Source organism: Neomonachus schauinslandi, chromosome 6 (genome assembly GCF_002201575.2).
Source record: "Neomonachus schauinslandi chromosome 6, ASM220157v2, whole genome shotgun sequence".
Classification (NCBI taxonomy): domain Eukaryota; kingdom Metazoa; phylum Chordata; class Mammalia; order Carnivora; family Phocidae; genus Neomonachus; species Neomonachus schauinslandi.
This window is the reverse complement of record NC_058408.1, coordinates 79,730,944-79,752,904: the sequence shown is the minus strand read 5'-3', so window position 1 is coordinate 79,752,904 and position 21,961 is coordinate 79,730,944. Positions and strand designations below refer to the sequence as shown.

The 21,961-nt window shown below is 38.5% G+C and overlaps 1 protein-coding gene across 1 annotated transcript in view; it reads left to right on the top strand.

Moving 5' to 3' along the window:
• RYR2 (ryanodine receptor 2) overlaps window positions 1–21,961 on the top strand; it is a 547,432-nt gene that overhangs the window by 358,577 nt on the left and 166,894 nt on the right. The window contains exons 48-56 of the mRNA XM_021696142.1: window positions 4,511–4,631; window positions 9,003–9,172; window positions 10,316–10,536; window positions 11,833–11,923; window positions 13,895–14,035; window positions 15,645–15,808; window positions 18,059–18,137; window positions 20,031–20,120; window positions 20,786–20,923. Of these exons, the coding sequence (XP_021551817.1) occupies window positions 4,511–4,631; window positions 9,003–9,172; window positions 10,316–10,536; window positions 11,833–11,923; window positions 13,895–14,035; window positions 15,645–15,808; window positions 18,059–18,137; window positions 20,031–20,120; window positions 20,786–20,923 (1,215 nt within the window). The remainder of the gene's footprint in view (window positions 1–4,510; window positions 4,632–9,002; window positions 9,173–10,315; window positions 10,537–11,832; window positions 11,924–13,894; window positions 14,036–15,644; window positions 15,809–18,058; window positions 18,138–20,030; window positions 20,121–20,785; window positions 20,924–21,961) is intronic.

Below are 21,961 nucleotides of genomic sequence, written 5' to 3'. Positions count from 1 at the left end.
GGATTGTTTGTTCCAGCACTTTGAAAAATGTCATTGGAATTTTGAACAGGATGGCATTGAAGGTATAGACAGCTCTGGGTAGCATAGACATTTTAACAATGTTTATTCTTCCGATCCATGAGCATGGAATATTTTTCCATCTTTTTGTGTCTTCTTCAATTTCTTTCATGAGTGTTCTGTAGTTCCCAGAGTATAGACCCTTTACCTCTTTGGTTAGGTTTATTCCGAGGTATCTTACGGTTTTTGGTGCTATTGTAAATGGAATCGTTTCTCTAATTTCTCTTTCTACAGTTGTGTTGTTAGTGTATAAGAAAGCAACCAATTTCTGTGCATTGATTTTGTATCCTGCCACATTACTGAATTGCTGGATGAGTTCTAGTAATTTGGGGGTGGAGTCTTTTGGGTTTTCCACATAAAGTATCATGTCATCTGCGAAAAGAGAGAGTTTGACTTCTTCTTTGCCAATTTGAATACCTTTTATTGATTTTTGTTGTCTGATTGCTGTTGCTGGGACTTCTAGTACTATGTTGAACAGCAGTGGCAAGAGTGGGCATCCTTGATGTGTTCCTGATCTTAAGGGAAAGGCTCTCAGCTTTTCCCCATTGAGGATGATATTCGCTGTGGGTTTTTCATAGATGGATTTTATGAACTTGAGGAATGTTCCCTCTATCCCTATATTCTGGAGAGTTTTAATCAGGAAAGGATGTTGTATTTTGTCAAATGCTTTTTCTGCATCAATTGAGAGGACCATATGGTTCTTCTCCCTCCTCTTATTAATGTGTTCTATCACATTGATTGATTTGCGAATGTTGAACCACCCTTGCTTCCCGGGGATAAATCCCACTTGGTCGTGGTGGATAATCCTTTTAATGTATTGTTGCATCCTATTAGCTAGGATTTTGTTGAGGATTTTGGAATTCATATTCATCAGGGATATCGGTCTGAAATTCTCCTTTTGGATGGGGTCTTTGCCTGGTTTGGGGATTAAGGTAATGCTGGCCTCATAGAATGAGTTTGGAAGTTTTCCTTCTGTTTCTATTTTTTGAAACAGCCTCAGTAGAATAGGTATTATTTCTTCTTTGAATGTTTGGTAGAATTCCCCAGGGAATCCATCAGGCCCTGGACTCTTGTTTTTTGGGAGGTTTTTGATCACTGCTTCAATCTCGTTACTGGTTATTGGCCTATTCAGGTTGTCAGTTTCTTCCTCTCAGTCTTGGTGGCTTATAGGTTTCCAGGAAGGTCTCCATTTCATCCAGATTGCTCAGTTTGTTGGCATATAGTTGTTGATAATAATTTCTAATAATTGTTTCTATTTCCTTGGTGTTAGTCGTGATCTCTCCCCTTTCATTCATAATTTTATTCATTTGGGTCCTTTCTCTTTTCTTTTGGATAAATCTGGCCAGTGGTTTATCGATCTTATTAATTCTTTCAAAGAACCAACTTCTAGTTTCGTTGATCTGATCTACTGTGTTTCTGGTTTCTAATTCATGGATTTCTGCTCTAATTTTAATTATTTCTCTTCTAACACGTGGCTTAGGTATCATTTGTTGCTTTTTCTCTGGTTCTTTAAGGTGTAGAGTTAGTTGGTGAATTCGGGATTTTTCTATTTTTTTGAGTGAGGCTTGGATGGCTATTTATTTCCCCCTTAGGACCGCCTTTGCGGTATCCCATAGGTTTTGGACCGATGTGTTTTCGTTCTCATTGATTTGCATGAATTGTTTAAGTTCTTCTTTGATTTCCTGGTTGACCCAAACATTCTTGAGCAGAGTGGTCTTTAGCTTCCAAGTGTTTGAATTTCTGTCAGATTTTTTCTTGTGATTGAGTTCCACTTTTAGAGCATTGTGGTCTGAGAATATGCAGGGAATAATCTCAATCTTTTGGTATCGGTTGAGACCTGATTTGTGACCCAGTATGTGGTCTATTCCGGACAAAGTTCCACGTGCGCTCAAGAAGAATGAGTATTCTGTTGTTTTAGGGTGGAATGTTCTGTAAATATCTATGAGGTCCATCTGGTCCAGTGTATCATTCAAAGCTCTTTGTTTCCTTGTTGATTTTCTGCTTAGATGATCTGTCCATTGCTGAGAGTGGAGTATTGAGGTCTCCTACAATTAACGTATTGTTATCAATATGACTCTTTATTTTGGTTAACAGTTGGCTTATATAGATGGCTGCTCCCGTGTTGGGGGCATAGATATTTACAATTGTTAGATCTTCTTGTTGGATAGACCCTTTAAGAATGATATAGTGTCCTTCTATGTCTCTAATTACAGACTTTAGTTTAAAATCTAATTTGTCTGATATAAGAATTGCTATCCCAGCTTTCTTTTGAGGTCCGCTGGCATGGAAGATGGATCTCCATCCCTTCACTTTCAGTCTGGATGTATCTTTAGGTTCAAAATGAGTCTCTTGTAGACAGCATATGGATGGGTCCTGTCTTTTTATCCAATCTGCAACCCTGTGCCGTTTTATGGGAGCATTTAGGCCATTCACGTTGAGAGTGATTATTGAAAGATATGAATTAATTGTCATCACGTTGCCTGTGAAGACATTGTTTTTATAGATTGTCCCTGTAAATTTCTGTTGTAGATCACTCTTGGGGTCCTCTCCTTTTATAGAACCCCCCCTTAATATTTCTTGCAGGGCCGGCTTAGTGGTCACATATTCTTTCAGTTTCTGCCGGTTGTGAAAGCTCTGCATCTCTCCATCCATTCTAAATGAAAGTCTTGCCGGATAAAGTATTCTTGGCTGCATGTTCTTCTCATTTAGTACCCTGACTATGTCTTGCTTGACCTTTCTGGCTTGCCAGGTCTCTGTGGATAGGTCTGACGTTATTCTGATGTTCCTCCCTCTGTACGTAAGGAATCTCTTCCCCCTAACTGCCCTTAAGATGGTTTCCTTGGTTCTAAGATTTGCAAGTTTTACTATTACATGCTGGGGTGTTGGCTTGTTTTCCTTGATCTTGGGAGGGGTTCTCTCTGCCTCTAGGACGCGAATATTTCTTTCATTCCCCAGATTAGGGGAGTTCTCAGCTACGATTTGCTCAAATACATCTTCTAGTCCTCTCTCTCTCTCCACTCGCTCCGGGATTCCAATTATTCTGACATTGGAACGCTTCATGGTGTCACTTATTTCTCTGATTCTATTTTCATGGATTCTGAGTTGTTTTTCCCTGGCCTCCTCTTTTCCCTTTTTATCTATTAGATTGTCTTCCAGGTCGCTTATTCTCTCTTCTGCCTCAGTTACCCTAGCTGTTAGATTATCTAGATTGGATTGGATCTCATTGATAGCATTTTTAAGTTCTGCCAATTCAGCTTTCATTTCTGCCCTTAGAGACTCTATGTTGCCATTAATTGATTTCTCCATTCTAGCCATTGTCTTCACAATTGCTAGCCTGAATTCCATCTCCGACGTCTTGGTTATATCTGCATCCATTTGTAAATCTGCAGCATAAGTCATGATCTCTGAGTCTTTTCTATTTTGGGGGTTCCTCCTCCTAGTCATTCTGTTGATGGGTGTTTGAGGGAATGTATAGAGTCGAAATTATTGACCAGAACCCACGCAAGATGCACCTGTTTTCTTGGGACCTTAAGGTTACTGGCCTCTTTTTTTCCCAGCCTGTCTTCTGCAGGAGGGGCTTGCCGTGCTGTTACTCAGGCAACCCTGTTGGGGCGGAGTTGCCCTGCGCTCTTGTGGCTGGGATGGGCTCAGTGGGAATCAGTTTTTGGGGCTTTTGTTCTCCGGCGGCTTTCCCTGGTGGCTTTCTACATCTCTTCCCCAAGTCAGAGCAGAAGAGACCGTTTCCAACCCTCTGCCTCAGAGCAGAGAGATGGCAGTGTGTTCTTCACTGAGCTCTGCAGGCCACACCCTCTCCATTTCTGTCCGTGCTGCTATAAACTGCAGCGTCCTGGGTTGTGCGCCCCTCCGCAGCGCTCCCAGTCCTGCCTCCAGGTCAGAGCACGTCTCTGCCCTTTGTGCTTCTAAAACTGCCAGCCGCTCCCAGTTGGTGCACCTGCGACCCAGCCGCTCCGGTTTCCATCATGGGGGCTGCAGTTTGCAGGCACGACCCTGCCGCTCTGGGTTTCCGTCCGGGGCACTGCAGTTCGCAGGCATGACCCCGCCACTCTGGGTTTCCACCCTGGGGGCTGCCCTAAAGTCCTTTCCCTGCCACTACCGCTCTGTGAGTCTGTGCCCCTTCTGGAACACGCCAGGCTGTTGCTCACCGGCAGTGTAGGATCCCCACGGCCAGGCACCCTCCTGCTGCCGTTTATCCTCCGATATCTGCCCGTGGAATCACAGCTCCCCGCTTTGTACCTCGAAACCAACCGCCTGCGATATTCTGTTTGTAGAGATTCAGATCTTCTTACATCTCAAGCTGGTTTCGTGGGTGCTCAGAGTGGTCTGGTAGATATCCAGCTCAATTCTGGGGACCAGTTGAAATAGGGTCCCCTACTCCTCCACCATCTTTCACCTCACAAAGATTTTCTAATGTTCCTTTATTTTTCTTCCCTAGTTAATTCATGCTGGTAAGGGGGAAGCCATCAGAATCCGGTCCATTTTGAGATCCCTAATTCCGCTGGGAGATTTGGTGGGAGTAATCAGCATTGCTTTTCAGATGCCAACGATAGCCAAAGGTAAGCCAACTTCCATTCTTTGTAATTCAGTGGGGCATTGGAGGACAGGAGTTTTATTTTTTATTTTTTTATTTTTTAAATTTAATTATTATGTTATGTTAGTAATTACTTTTGATGTAGTTATCCATGATTAATTGTTTTTGTATAACACCCAGGACAGGAGTTTTAAATAATAATATCAGCATTTGCATTCCTCCCCTCCACACCCCTGTACCCTACCATGTCCTACAGCATCGTTACAGGACTTAAGTTTCTTTAAGAAGAGAACTATGAAGTACATTATTTTGATTGAGTTAAGAAATGCTCTATTCCCATATTCGTCTGCGCATGTTTATGAACATTTATATCTAAATGAAAAAAGATACCGCTTTTTTATAAAGTATTTTCTGTTCTCCTTGTTTTTAAATAGCTGTTTTCAATGAAATTTTAATCATTTTTTACATGACATTTCTGACCATTTCCCCGAGAAGAGGAAATACATACTTCACCTGTCTTACCTGATTTCTTTCCTACTATTTTTGGTCCTCATTCTTCTCTTTCTTGACTGCAATCCTTTTATTTGCCCTTTTGGATATTTTTCATTACCATTTTCTTATGATGCTTCCCCCCCCCCAAATTACAGCTTTTGACTTAGAGATTAAAAGATTCCCCATGTGTTGAAAGAAGCGCTCTTCTCAAGACTAAGGAGAAAATTTTAAAAATAAAAATTTTTTACCATTTTCACCAAATGTTTATTGTCCTTTTTCATTATGTCATTTTGGTTTAGCAACTGCTTGCAATTAGTTTTTTGTTTGTTTGCTTTTAAAGATTTTATTTTACTTATTTATTTTAGAGAGGAGGGGAGAGTGTGAGTGGGGAGAGGAGCAGAGGGAGAGGGAGAGAGAGAATCTCAAGCAGACTCTTCACTGACCCTGAAATCTGACCTGGGGCTCGATCTCACGACCCTGAGATCATGACCTGAGCTGAAACCAAGAGTCTGATGGATGCTTAACCGACTGAGCCACCCAGGCACCCCGATTAATTTTTAATATTAACTCAAAAGCATGGAGAATAAAGTTATAACCTGCTCTCCATGTAAATGCCAGGAACGGTGGCCCGTCACCCTGCAGCCCAGATTGGGTTGGGGATGACAGAGGGCTTAGACAGCAGTGAGTGATGTGCAGATGCTCTGCTGTGGGGGTGCCTGGAGGGCCTCGAATGACACTCACACTGCTCCCTTGCAGCACCCCAAGCTACAGCAGAAATGGCAGACAGCATAGGCCTGAGGCCCATTCCCCTGGTGGTGGTTCACACTCTGCCTCCCACAGAAACAAAGATTTGAGCGTAATTGAAGACACCCAAGGGATAGTTAGATTCCAAATTAACACTTTAGTGTTAATTTTCCAGCTTCAGCTGTGTTCACTTCTCAGTAGTTTATTGGATATTGTTGCACATATCATTTTTCCCTAAACTTCTAATTTTAGAAGAATATGCGTTTAGGTAGAACATGCATGTTATGATCATTTTCTTGCATCAGTTATGCCCCAGAGAGGATTAGCTGTTATTACCTGGAATGAAGGGACCGCTGTGTAACTGAAGCCGGCTTCCCCTCCTTGCCAGCCTTCTGATTATGAGAAAGCAACGTTTCATATGCGCCCAGCTCACAAACCCAAACCTTCCTTCCAGGTGACATAAGCAACCACAAGAGTTGAACATTCATTCTGATGGGAGGGAAAGCTGCAACTGAAAAATTGTCCCCTGGCTTGTTGGCTTCTCCATTTGAGGCAATTTCTTCTTTTTTTGTGTACATACAAGATCTTCTTGTTTAGTGTTCATTTACTTAAATGAGATGTCTTTTCTTTTCCCTACATTCTGAGCCACAAAATTGACACAGTCAGGAAAAAGATAAGAAGAATACCAGTGATACACAGATTAGGGAATAGAGAAGCTTTACATTTTGAGGTAAAATTAGTAATAATGAAGAACCAAGAGCACGGGTGATAAGAGAAGCAGATAACCCATTCAGAATTTCCCCAAAGTCTCTGTATGTCTCCTAATTTTGCTCTACTTACCTGCCTTTACCAGCCTTTAATATTTTTCAAGTTGGTCTCTTTCTTCTTCCACTTAGTTGTGCTATAATCATATTATTTTGTGATGTTTTTCTTTGTAAATATGCACTATATTGTCTAGTTTAGGATTTAAAGGATTTTGTGTCGGTGGGTGAATTATCAAAGTCATGATGAAGGTGAACTTTTAAAACCCAATCCAATGGTTATTGTTAAATTTCTACATATTTCTTTTACCACTTTCCTTTTATGGAAAGTACAGACAGAAAATTGCATGTTTTTATTTTGCCACGACATGCATTTAAATCAACTTTAAAACTTCAATTGGTAGTTTTTTGTTGTTGTTGTTGTTTTTTAATATGTTCTAGGGACACATCAGCTGGTTCTTTAAACATCACCGATTATCACTGATAATTGTTGTTGTATGTTCTATATTTAGTATGTGAAGTTTACCTCTTCCTCCCTTAGTGGTAGCTGAGACCTTTCTCAAAATCTTTTATCCTACCTATTTTAGAACTACAGTGTGCCCCAGAATAATAATGCAAGCAGGAGTGGTTCAGAAACCTGAGGGCAAGCACACAGTTTCAAAAACCGATGTTCTGTTCCTGCAGCGCTTGGCCCTGGCAGGTTTGGACAGACTGTCCGAGGCCCTAATTGTAGGCAGATGAATATTTTTGCAGGTACCACAGGGAAAGGCCAGTGCACCTGGTCCTCCTCCTTCCAGTTCAAGAGCCAGAAGTCTGACAGGAGGCAGTTCTTCAACTTTATAGTCTCCAGTGTGTTGAGGAGACAGTGAAGATAAAACAGTAGCTGTAGCAAATCGATGAGTCTTGAGTCCCAGGTATATGGAGCTGTAACATGCCTGAAAAGAGATGTGTGTGTGAATGAGTGTTTAAAACAGAAATCTTATTTTAGGATCAATGGATGGCTTACCGCTTCCTTCGGCACAACTGCATATTAAAATCATAGAATCTTTTAAACTTAAATTCCCTAATAATGTGATTTTTAGGAGAATTAAACTGGAATTTCGTATAGATTTTTGATGAAAAATATAGCACACTGATTTAACATTAAGGACTAAATCAGCTTTGGTTGGGTTTTAAATCCGATTTTCCTTGGTTTAAATCTAACTTTGCCAATTACTAGGTATACAACCCTGGGAATGTTACTTAACTTCCCTGAAGGTCGGTTGTCATCTGTTAAACGTAGCTAAGAATACCAACCTTACAGTGAGCTTTTGAAAAGTGTACGAGATCGTGTCTGTAACATTCCTAGCAGAGTGCCTGATAACAGCACAAACAAGAGCTATTATTCCCATTATTTTAATTATAGGAAGAAAAGTAGTAGGTATATTATTATAATTTAATAAGGAGTGGAAGCTATTTCATATTAGCCTTTAATATAATTACCCTTAAAATATTGTTTCTTGTTTATTTTCATGATTCAGATAAGAAACCCATTCCTTAATTATGAAGGAAAACAAAAAAGTTGTGACTATTTTTTCAGGGTACATGTGGTCATGTACCGTCTTTCCCTGGGTCCTGCATCAATATTAAAGATTCTGTGATATTATCTGTAGAATTTTACAGTGTGTCATTAGTAGCAATGTTATTTGGCATAATTATCACATGGTCAAACAGGAACGAAATCTGCCAATATTTTCAATTGGTACATAATCTCCAAATTCCTCACATCAGTGGTTCCCAGCCTGTGAGTCTATGGAATTCTAGTAAGAGATTCACTCATCTATGTAGGCATCAAATATTGACTATTAATAGAGAAAAATAATATGACTCTCAAATATGTTTTAAATATTGTTAAATGCTATTATGTTTAAGGAAACATATTTCCTTTGAAAGTCAAACCAATTCATAGAGTTGTTTCATCATTTTGCAATTGTCTAAGCCATAAATATGTAAATGAACCGTGATTATCACATAGGGATATGTGAGTTTTATTAGTGTTTAAAAGAGGCTCTCATTTTTGAAAACAGGGAAAATGTCACGGTTTAACTTTTTATGGCATTTATTGCTAGTTTTACGATGTAGATTTTGGGTGCCTTTTTGTTTCCTTCTCATTATCTAGCCGAATACTATGTCTTCGATCATACACGCGATTAATAGATTCCCAGATCACATTTTGAATGACCTTGAATTTAAATTGCACTGGCGTAATTCCTCAGCCAATACCCAGCACTTGCTTGTGGGTAGTAGAAGGACAAAAATCCATTCAACTGGTAACTTAAAACTTGAGGAGGCTGGAGAGAAGCAATCTATCCATTTGCAATCTATCCATTAACAACGACATGTCACCTTCTCTCTTTTAGATGGGAATGTGGTGGAGCCTGACATGTCTGCGGGGTTTTGCCCAGATCACAAGGCAGCCATGGTTTTGTTCCTTGACAGGGTCTATGGGATTGAGGTTCAAGATTTCCTCCTCCACCTTCTCGAGGTTGGCTTTCTGCCAGATCTCCGGGCTGCAGCTTCTTTAGACACGGTAATGGTTTGAACAGTTGACATCCTCAACTTTTGACTCTTCATTCGCTGGCTTGTGATATTCTCCATAGATATATTCATTCACTTATTCACTGTCACTAAATGTTTATTGAGTACCTATTATATTTTTAGGGAGGCAGTGGGTAAACAGAAAATAAAACAGACTATGTCCTAAGGAAATCACTGAATAGTGGAGAAAACTTACCACCTCAGGAGTATGATAAGAATTCTGATCGGGTACTATGGAAGACAATAAGTGTATATAACCCTAGTTTGGGAAGTCACAGTGGCTCCTTCTAACCTCCACATTGGCCTAAAGAATTATGCTTCTCAGTGAAAGCAATTACAGTATTAAGAATGTTTAATGGACATTGTTGAGTTGGGCCAATTACACTGTCATCCTGGTGTCTTTTTTTTTTAAAGCACACATAAGGCTGAAATCTCTCCTGTACATCCAGTGGCCCGCATCAAGAATCTGTCGTTACTGGTGTAAATATTCTACTGTTCGGAGTATTGTAGGATAAGCTGAAGCTCTAAATGTTATTTCAGTAGTTATAATAATACCTCCTTTTATTCTCAATTAAATGGATCTTTTTGATTCCAGAGGAAATCAGATCTTCAGTTGACAATAGCTCTTTCAGGAAAGTCAGGAGAGGAGAATCAAAAATAAACTGAAATTTCTTTTTCCTTTGTTGGGTGTGTTCGCATGAAATTTTGAACCTAAACAGGAGAGCTGATACCATAATAAGACAATCAGCCTTTGGCTATTGATTCTGCTGGACATGAGCTAAAATATAAATATAAATAACTCACATTCCTAAATATCATTAGTGTCTTCATCACACATCCATCCTCCCCTTGATATCTTATTATAGAATGTGAGCCTCTTGCGCTTCTTGAGGAGGGAGCTAGGACTATAGATACCACTTCATTTTTATCTGTTTATGAGCAATTGGAAGTTGATTGTTTCCAGTGGTAAAAAATCATACGAGCCACATTTAAAACACACCCGAGGAGTCCATCTCCATTGTTCATGTACTTGTCATTTTCTAGAGAATGAAATCCCATGTCCACACATTCATCCCTTTGAGAGTTGTCTACTGCCAAACGCAAATGACTTTCTACTCTCACAATTCCTTTCTAGGCTGCTCTGAGTGCTACAGACATGGCCTTGGCCCTCAATCGGTACCTTTGCACAGCCGTGCTGCCTTTGTTAACGAGATGTGCCCCTCTTTTTGCGGGCACAGAGCACCACGCTTCTCTCATTGACTCCTTACTTCACACTGTGTACAGACTCTCTAAGGGCTGCTCTCTTACCAAAGCTCAGCGGGATTCCATAGAAGTTTGTTTACTCTCTATTTGTGGGTAAGTGGGAAAATAACTCCGTATCAAGCTGCTGCTTCTTTGAGAGAGAGAATTTACGATAGGGCCCTTGACAGATGGTTAGGAATTTTGGAAGAAATTTCCGTACCGAAAAACGGAATTCATTTTAGGTAGTCCCCTGTACCCGAGGTTGGAATCAGAGCACCCTTGCTCCTCGTCAAGTTCAGGAGTCTTATTCCAGGACTCTCTAGGGTATTTGGCCATTGGATAGAGTGCTGGACCAGTTTTCTGGATATTGGCGGGCAGGGGAACTGTGTGCGAGGAGTCCCTGGTCACTTTTGTGTAACATTAGAAGATTCTTCCCTTTTGACTATGTGCGATGATTTTAACTCCTCTTCCAGAAGAGAAAGGAAAAAAGAGACTTATTAAAGATAAAAGATGATACAGTATAATATTAAAGCCTTATTGTGGCCATCATGAAGGCTATGTCCTTCATGCTGGAAAACCACTACCTATAGGTAGAAGTGTTCCTATAGGTCTTACTCTGAAAGCCAGAACATACCTTCTCCTGTTGGGGTTCTGACAGCTAATGTGACAGTTTCTCACATCCCTGGGTGGGGTGATGGCTTCCTTCTGATTGCAAGAGCAGGCGAAGGCGTGTGGTCTAGTGGTGCACTGGTGAAGAAATGTTTTCGCTCACAGCCAACTACGTGGGTTTAGAAGCCAGATGGGACTGAAGGAGATGAAAAATGAGAGGGTTATGTCTCTAACTCCCCTGACGCTAACATTCTGTAAAATGAGACCAAAGTCACTATCTCACAGAGTTTGTCTACTTCTTAAACGAGGTGATGCATTCAGGATGACCTGACACAATAGATGTGTGTGAGTTTTCTTTCCCGTCCTCCTCTGGCCAGATTTCTGCCTCAGCCTTTTCCCCCTCCCTCCTGTTTCAGCACTCCCTCTTGTGTTTGCTTCTAATTGAGTCACAGAAGACCCTTCCTGGCTAGTGGAGTGAGGGAAGAAGCACTTACTGTAATTGCTGGAGCCAAGGGTCTCAGGAAACAGTAGGGTCTATGGTGGTGGGTGGTTGGGAAGTGAAGGGAGAAGAGGAACATCGGTAGCAAAAAAGGAGTGGGCTTCAGATCTAGGGGATAGAGAGGAGTTGGAAATGTAGCCTTTTATACAGTTGTGTAGTGGTGGGCTAATTGGGGGCACCTCATTAACCCCATCTGAAGAGAGGTGTAGGTACAGGTTCTTGGCTAGAATTTAGTCTCATGAATTATTTCCTTAGATTAGAGACATTGCCCTTCATTATTAAAATGAACTTTGTCCCACCAGCCAGTTGAGACCTTCTATGATGCAGCACTTACTCCGAAGATTAGTATTTGACGTCCCATTATTAAATGAACATGCAAAGATGCCTCTTAAGGTAAGTAGAGGAAATGTCTGTAGTTACGTGATTACTGGGTCCTCTGACTTTTCTCCTCTTACAGTATGTACAGCTCTTAGAAACACCAGGCTTGATTTTCAATGCTGGAAAATTTCTCCCAATTCTTGGAAGTGGGCATATAAATTTGAGAGATGTGTACATCACAATACAGTAAGTCCTAAAAGATCATAGGAGTTCTAAGATTAAATCAATCTTAGGTGAATGGCAATGGAAATCAATGGGAAAAATGGGCAACAAAGAAAACATGAGCCAAGGTATTCTTCAGGGTAGAAAACATGTAGTAGGTGTGGCCTGAAATATTAGCAACCTTCGGGGATAAAGAGTAGGCCAAAAACACCCATTTTCTAAGTTGGTAATCACATGGCAGTTTCCAAATGTTATGTCTTAGGATTCAAAGATAACCTGTCTCTGCAGTTACAGTTTGTCACCGAGTATGGAAGAATCACTGACATTTTCTCTGTTCAGCTTCATTATTCCTTTCATGAATGAACGGGTCTCAAACTCTCTTACTGACTTGAGAATATTTTTCTATCATCTAATATTACAATCTAGTTTTAGGATTAGAATATTCGGTGTGTCCTAATACATCTAATAGCATGGTCTGTGCATGGAAGTCATAGGCATGTAATGGATTGTTTTATGGGTAGCCTCTGTGTACTGTCATCTGGTAAACCTCATTTTTCCTCATGGCCACCCAGTAACAGTGCTGGAAAAAAGTTTGAGATATAAATGAGTCAGTTTTTTGAGCTGCTGTTACTCTAAGCTTCCCTAGATATTTAGCAAATACAGTCTTTCTCCCTGAAAATTCATTTTGGTTTAATAAATTTAGATTAATGAATGATGCAAAGTAAATGATATTCTTGCTGAAAATCCCATTTTTACAGTTTTATCCTCTAGAAGAGCTCTTCCCATACAGAATTTTCTTCATACAAATGAGCTGGAAGTTACCTGAAAAAAGAGATGGTATTACTTTATGTGATAAACTCTTTTAGGTTGTAGATATTTCCAAGTTAATCCAAACACATTAGATCTTAATATTTCATCATTTGAGATTTCTAAATTGTGTGTGTGTAAGTATTTCTCTAGTAAGAGATGTAGTTTGTTTTAATAACATCAATCCTTTTTGATCTATTTCCCTCCTTAGTTACAGAAAAGAGAGTCCAAAAATTTATAGTTGATTCATAAAGATAATTTTATTAATTCAGCAAGTAGTTGTGAATATTTGTTAAAGATCAAAAATGAATTACTAAAGAACTAAAGAAGAATTAGAAGATTCTATCCTTGTCTTTAAACTTAGTTTAGTCCTAAACAAACAAAATGTACACAGAGGAAAACTGAAGATGAACACAGACACTTGGCAAGATAAGAAATTTAGCATCCATAACCACCAAAGAAAGATAGGTAAAGAAATTACTGAAATAGAGTAGTTTGGGAAGTTTACTTAGAGATGTTAAGTTCTGAAGCAAAGCCTAAAGTGTGGTGATTAAGGATTGGCAAAAAGGAAGCAAAAATATTCAGAGGAAGATTTCCCTTAGAATGTACATTTCAGGTGCTGTATCCTAGATATACTTCCTTGTGCCTCTGGGTCACCCTGACATTAGTCCTTTCATTAAGTGCAGATGTGCATATCCAGAGGATCGCGATTCATAAAACTGAGTAAATGATAGCAACTAATACAGGACTCAGGGATACATCAATAACCAACCTCATAAAGAATGCTGTTCAAGGCGCACTTATGTGTTAAATTGGGCATTGGGTCCTCATACTGTGCTCAGTGTTATATTTTAAAGAGGCATGGTAAATAGTGTTCTCCAGAAGAATTCATATGGGATAGAGCAGTTCTGTTTCAGTTGACCTTATTACATGGCATTTGAATGTCAAATGGGAAGAAAGGGGAAAATATAAAAGGTATCTTTCACACATTGCTTTTATAATTGTTTTCTCACATAGCTGCTGACAAATCATTATGAAAGATGCTGGAAATATTACTGTCTGCCCGGAGGGTGGGGGAACTTTGGAGCTGCCTCCGAAGAAGAGCTTCATTTATCAAGAAAGTTGTTTTGGGGCATTTTTGATGCCCTATCTCAAAAGGTGATTTAAGATTTTATGGACTTTGTGTGATGCAATAATTTAAAAGCTATAAATATTCCTAGTGGAATATTACCTTTACTTATTAAGACTAAAGTAGTTCTTTTTCCTTTTTTCAATGTCCAACAAATATTGAGAATGCAATTTATATTTAATTTTAATAATCATTATGGTAACATGTTCCTTGTGATCGTTAACACCTTCAGAACTTAAAATGGCTAAGCATCGGGGCGCCTGGGTGGCTCAGTTGGTTAAGCGACTGCCTTCGGCTCAGGTCATGATCCTGGAGTCCCGGGATCGAGTCCCGCATTGGGCTCCCTGCTCGGCGGGGGGTCTGCTTCTCCCTCTGACCCTCTTCCCTCTTGTGCTGTCTCTCATTCTCTCTCTCAAATAAATAAATAAAATCTTTAAAAAAAAAAATGGCTGAGCATCTCAGGAAATTATGCATGTGGTTGATTTTCTGATGCATTTGGACTTATGGGATTCAAACCCTCCCTAGTCATCCGGATCTTAAAAACCATGAAGAAATATAATCAAATATAAAAATATGCAGTCTCATAAAATTGTAATATTCCAGTGGCCTTACTGGCTTTTCCCACTTTGCTGCTATGGAGATTTAAGTCACTCCACTCCGTGTTGCTTTCTATATTCAATATTCTGTAATAGTTGGTATATTTATAAGGAATAGTTCATATATTTTCACAAGGCTGGGGGTGGGGATAGTTCTTCAGGGAAAATCAGAATAGCCTGCTTTGTATGCTTCTGCTTAAATTATTAATCAAAATCAGTTTGAATTCCCGGACAGACATTATTAAACAACTGGAGCAGGATATCGAGAAGTTTGCTGTGTAATAGAGTGAAGTTCACTCGAGATTACAGTTGGAAGCTACATCTTGATGCTTTTTGTCACTGAATTGCCTTTGGTAAACTGAGGGTCCTTTTAAAATAATACGTAAAAGGCAGTTTTAGAAGGATTTACAACATTAATTTAAAACTGAACACTTAAAGTGAGATAATTTTTAAATAATACTATTTTTTAATTTTTTAAAAAAATCTATAAATACAAATTTAGTCACTTATGTAATTAATATACAAATAACACTTCCCAGAAATTTTGATTGTGCGTATTCCCTATAGAATTTCTTTCTTAGTTTAGAATTCTTAGTTTAGATTTGTTAAAAATTTCTTACTCTCTGGAATGTCCCTTTATGTGTGTTTCAAGTATAGTCTTTATAATATGGTGTTGTAATATTCTGTAATTATGCTATTGATTGATATTGTGTTGTAAAGACATGTTATACATTTAGAATACTCAGGTTTATTTCATAAAATATTGGAGAAAAACTCTTGAAGAGGCAAAGATTTTCTTAAGTGGCAACTGCAGTAAATCTGACTTCAGCCTCTCTCCTGTTTGGTGGATTTCAGCTGTGAGATGTTAATGTTCCATTTGTTAGAGAAAGAATCTGTGAGGGAGTTGAGTTAGCCTAGGGTCATTCTGATTTTCTCTTAAAACATCTTGCCAGCCACAGCAATCATTTTGACAACTTTTGCTCAATAGTAATACAGGTTTTTTGTGTTTTGGTGTTTTTTTCTGTCCTCCATTTCTTCCCAGAAATATGAACAAGAACTTTTCAAACTGGCTCTGCCTTGCCTGAGTGCAGTTGCGGGAGCTTTGCCTCCAGACTACATGGAGTCAAATTATGTCAGTATGATGGAAAAACAGTCATCAATGGATTCTGAAGGGAACTTTAACCCACAACCTGTTGATACCTCAAAGTATGGACTCTTTCTATTGCAGCAGATTTTTATTGTAAATGATGTGTGAAGTCTGAAATTGAATAAGGTACTAAAGTGAACTTTCTGTAATCCATGCCCCCTTTGAATTGGTATCCTTTTGATAGGGGTCCCTTTACTTGACGAAATGATGGTAGTAACAATAATGATTATGCAAATATCAGAAGTAGACAAGATGTACCTTCTAGGATACTCAACATAACCCAGATTCTCTGTATGTAACCACATGGTAATATCTATAATAACGAGAATCAAGAAAGCATATTAGCTATTTTTTAGTTGAAAATTTACCCTAAATGTTTATTAATAATTGCAGCCAACCTCTGTCTATCGTCTTTGACTGGGGGTGATACCAGCACGCAGGGCAAAGCTGGTCCTCTGAGCTGCAGGAAGTCACTCCACCATCACTACATCTCAGTGAAGCCTAAGGGTAGTAGCCGATGTTCAGCATCATAAAGCAAAGCATGAGATTCCAGGGAATATCAAATGAGAATATTGGTGGAAAATTGAGCGTATAGTTAGAATGCAGTGTGACAACCTTAGCCACAGATAAAATGTTACTTAACATTATAAAACTTCTTACTCATACTTAGTTGCGTAAATCATTTTGCAAGTGGGGTGTCTCAGTACTTCCGGTGTTTGGGAGTCTCAGCACTTCCGGTGTTTGGGAGTCTCAGCATTTTTGTTGTTACTGTCTTTGAGTAGGACCATGGTTTCCCACTGGGGAGGAGAGCTGACTCTTCATGCTACATTATCTTATCGATTCCATGGTGACTCCGCAAGATCAGTGGTTAGCAAGGTAGTCACTTGGTAGCTGCCATCCACAGCGTCTGAATTTGCTTGGGAGTTCAACTTTTAGGCTTCTGGGCGGCCCCCGGCTGGTTTAGCTTCCAGAACAGATCAAAATTTCAACCCAAGTGGTATGCCATTAGTTGGATAATGCCTTACATTTGCATGTTTGGTATTTGATGACAGTCCTGTGAGAAAAGACTCTACCCCCCAGTATTTGGCTTATGTGATTGATCCTTTGTATCTCTTCCAATGTAAGTAAATCAGAATATCACATGCTCAGTTCCTACATGGGTAAGTGTGTGGTTTGCTAACATACAATATAATCCAGGATTTTAAAATAATATCAGAACATGTCATGGTCTTGGTGTTGATTAATTAAATCTAATTAATTAACAACTGTTGGGCATGTGTAGTCATTTACCAAGGCTTGCCCCTTCGGGGAATTCTTACCAGGTTAGGTTTACTTAGTGATATCAATCATTTCTATATCTTTGTGATTTTTATATATCGTTTCTTAAGTATGTCTGTGTCCTGTAGTTCAATCACTGACTGATAACATTGTTGAAAAAGAACAGTAAACCATCTCATTATGCTAGGTTTTATTTAGAGTTCAGTTCTCAATGTTAATTGTGATAATAAGTTATGTGCATGAATGAATGGAATTATATATATATGTGTTTGTATATTTAATTGTCCATTCATCAATATATCTAATATTCCCAAGTCCCATATTTACCATTAGACTGGGTTATCACTTGCATGCACTCAACATCTGTTTAAGAGATCATATATTAATTAAATATGAAAGGAATCAAAAATAAGTGTTATTAAGATCACAGAGCATGAGTAGGTTACTTTTCACCATAATCCATATTAACAACAGTTAGAATGTTATATGTAGACCATGAAATTTAAAATCATTAACACATCACTAGTTGTAGGACATTAATTTAAAATTTTAGTACATTTAAAAAATGTAACGAGATTTCAGCCATCTTTTACCCACTTATAGTTGTTGTAGACGAGACAAGTCAAAAAGGGAGAATAACTTCAAAGAATGAATATAGAAGAGAAGTATGTCTTTAAGCTCATTGAGTCTAACCGTATCTTGATTCACGTTTTAATTTTTTTTTGGTATAATCTATTGTCCTTATCCTTGAATATAATTTAATTATTTTTACTTATATATAATTTTTAACATATATAACTTATGTGGAGCCATAATAATATATGGATTAATATAAGATAAGCAGACAGAACATTACAGCTTGAGTTTTACTCTGTTCCTACACTATGGAAAAGTAATACCTTGTTAAGATAATTTTTTAACAGTTGTGCATCGAGTGGGATTTATGCAGTCATAAGCTGTGAGTAAATTATTGGTATGATTTCCTGTAAATCCTATAAAAATCAAGTTTTTTTTCTTTATTTTTCTCATAGTATTACAATTCCTGAGAAGTTGGAATACTTCATTAACAAATATGCGGAACATTCTCATGACAAATGGTCAATGGACAAGGTAAAAGTCGGAGTATCACATTCTAACTCAGTACTGAGTGTGCCTAATGACGAGTCACTGCTCAAATATTTCTGACCATGACAGTTTTCTACTTTAAAGTGAAAGCTGTATCTAGATTAGGAAAGAACATTTAATTATGATTTGCTGATACAGTATTTAGTTAGTTCTGCCATTAACACATGTGTAATGTACATGTGAATAAGGATATTTGTTCATAAAGGGGTGCCTGGGTGGCTCAGTTAGTTGAGCAACAGACTTTTGGTTTCAGCTCAGGTCAGGATCTCAGGGTTGTGAGATCAAGCCCCATGTCTGTCTCTGTGCTCAGTGGGGAGTCTGCTTGAGAATTCTCTCCCTCTGCCCCTTCCCCCATTCAAATAAGTAAATAAATCTTTTAAAAAAATATTTGTTCTTAGAAGCACAGTTTTAGGAATAAAAATTCTATTAATTAAGTCATAAATATAGTTTCTGTACACATAGTGTTTATGGGAGTACAAAGTAAAAATCATAAGTACAAGTAATAATCATGGCAAATGGATGGATTTATGGAGAAATATATTCCGACTCATCTAAAGTTCAGCCATTAGTGAAACCATAGAAACTATTTTCTGAAAAGGTGACTCTGCATCAGAACTCTTTTAAAGAAACTTTGACTTTATATATAATTTTATATTAGATAAAACCTTGAAAATTATTGATTCGAATTGACTGATTGTTTACATCTTCTACTCCTCCGTTGTGTGTCTTACTACTAAGTAGATCTGCAGGTCACTAAGGATAAATCACATGGCAAGATGACATGTCTCTGTTGTCAAAAAAAAAATAGTGTAAGCAAATGAGATAAGTAACACATGTCCCACCTACCATGAAATTCTCTAAAAGAAAGCTTGTGGCTGAGTAGTGACACTATGTTGAGCCTGGTTAAATTTGAGAGATGATGACTGTGAAGGTTTGTCAGAGAAATTGAGCTGAGGTCGCAGGAATCTAAGATAAGCATGCGCTGTTGGAGGAGTGAAGATCAAAGATCACAGGTTCTGAGGTGTTTGTATTTGTACAGCAGCTCCGTATCATCCTGCTAGACTTTCTATTCAATTTCAGTTCTTGCCTTAACCAATCCGTCTCCTTCTCCTAAGAAACCCTCTTTTTGGTTTGATAAATATGTGGCTCCTTCACTTTGTTCACTCGTTTACTTACGAGGTGAGTCAGTATGAGTTAAGTTCTGTTTTAAGTTCTGTTTTATGTAAAGACTCTGTTGGGTACTGAGCTGGTGGTGGTGATGGAGAGGAAATGTCCGGGTAAGCTGTCCTGAGCAATTCCAGTCCAGTTACTCAGATTCCATAGGCAGATATGAGAGGAGATAGGGAAATGGTGATGGATACAGAATATGTATGTGGGCAAAATAACGTGGAACAAACATGTTGAGAGATCACTGAATACTGGAGCAGACAAAACAGGTAGCATTATTCAGAGAAGCTTCCATATAAAGCAGAATAATCAGTTTTCCTGTTTAAAATGAGCATTTCAAAAAAACATTAAAAAAAAAAAAAAGAGCATCTCAGGTGGAGAGTCCCAAGATGTGGCAGAATCAATATGATGGAGGCCATGCACCCCGTAGTCTGCTCCTGGGGGAAGTGCTTATGACAGAATCATAGACCTGGGTCTGTTTAAGGAAAACTGGGTGTGTTTAATCTTTGTATGAGAAGAATTGCTCTCAGTGATTACTCAAAAATAATACTGGTTAGGATGGAAATCTTTATATTGACTTATGCTGGGTGGAATTCAAACCTTAATGTCTTGGTTTATTTTAGATTTATTTTACCAAATACACTTAAACACATGCATACCTACACTCTCAAAAACTAATCCATATAAATAATTTTGATGATTTTTTTTAAGTTGGCAAATGGATGGATTTATGGAGAAATATATTCAGACTCATCTAAAGTTCAACCATTAATGAAGCCATATAAACTATTATCTGAAAAGGTGAGGGTTTTTTTTTTTTTGGATATGCAGTTTAATTTATTTTGAATTTTTTATTATGTAATTTATGTAAATTATGTAAATTAGGAGGTTATTCTCTCCTTAATATTTTCCTGTCCCTTTTTTATTTTTATTCCTCCCCAATATTTTTAAGGACTTTAGAAAATATTCTTATCATGCTTAAGAGCTTCTTGATGAGGGATAATGAAGTAATATTTACAATGATTGTTATTTATAAGTTTTCATGTATTTTACTTATTAGGAGGAACAATCAGTATCTTGACAAATGAGGTGAAAAGAACTTTGTAGCTTGGTGCTTATGGAGGAAGAGTTATTCTTGTCTGTTTATTCAGTTGGTGGAAAAGCCTTCACATGTGTATCATATAATCTGGCACTGTTTCTCCTTTTTAGTTTCTATCTAAAGTATCAGAAGTGGGGAAACTAAAGGAAATTAACCTCCACGCTGAGATCCCTCTTAGCAGTCTTAGTCAAACTAAATCTCAGCTCACACTCTGCTTTTCAGAAATTTTACTTTGCTTTTTCATTTTTAAATAAACAATGTCAATCTTTTTTTCTTCATAAGTGGAGGCAGTCTATTTCAGATTTTTTATTTTCATTCAGATGCATCATACCCACACCCTTTTTTTCCTCTTTCTTTTTGTCCCTAGGAAAAAGAAATTTATCGCTGGCCAATCAAAGAGTCTTTAAAAACCATGCTGGCGTGGGGTTGGAGGATTGAGAGAACACGGGAGGGAGACAGCATGGCGCTCTATAACCGCACTCGTCGAATTTCTCAGACAAGTCAGGTAAGAACCACGCTGGTGAATCCACTGCTCATGTCTAATCCTGGTTTTTATCAGTTTTAAGACATACATTTGCCATAGTATCTGTGAAATTAGGAATCATTTATCATTGTGGAGTTGATGAAGTATGGCTTGGTGCTATAGGGAATACTAAGATGAGGACGGCTCAACCTATGTCCACAGATTTTTCCTGTATAGCGGAAAAATTTGGAGAATAACAAACATTTTGGAAATCCAGTTCTGACAACAGAATGGGGAATGAATTAGAGAAGGAGGAGATTGAAGACAGAAAGGCCGATTCCTTGGGAGATACTGTAGACATCCCGTGAAACAAAATAGAAGTAGTAAATATCTGAATTAGAGCAAAGATAATGGAAATGGAGGGAAGTGAATATATCCTGGAGATATTTTGAAGTAGAAAAGACAGAATTTTGTGACTGTCTGATAGAGGATTGTGGATGAGGAGGAGTAATCAGAGGTGATAACCATGGATCCGGGCCGGCCTGCCAGGTGGGTGGTTATGTTAGGTAAGGTAGGGAACACAGCAGCCCTCGGAGATGACAAGGACAGAACAATAATTTGATTATAGATGTTGTGTTAGGCAGAATATGGCTCCCAAAGATGATCCCCAGTTGCTGGAATCTATGAAAATATTGTTTTACTTGGGCTTTGCCAGTATGATCAAAGTTAAAGACCTTGAGATGGGGGGAAGTGGGGGTAGGGTGCCTGGGTGGCTCAGTTGGTTAAGCGTCTGCCTTCTGCTCAGGTCATGACCCCAGGGTCCTGGGATCGAGTCCCGCATCGGGCTCCCTGCTCAGCGGGGAGTCTGCTTCTCCCTCTCCCTCTGCCCTTCCCCCAACCCACGTTTCAAATAAATGAATCTTAAAAAAAAAAACAAAAAACCACAGGACAGTATGAGAAGTCTTAGAGTTGATGAAAAGATATGTTTCATTTTTTAAAAATGCCAAAATTCAGAAATTACCAAAATTCAGAAATTAAGTTTCCTTGTTTTGGGGGATAACCTTGTTAATCGTTGACTAC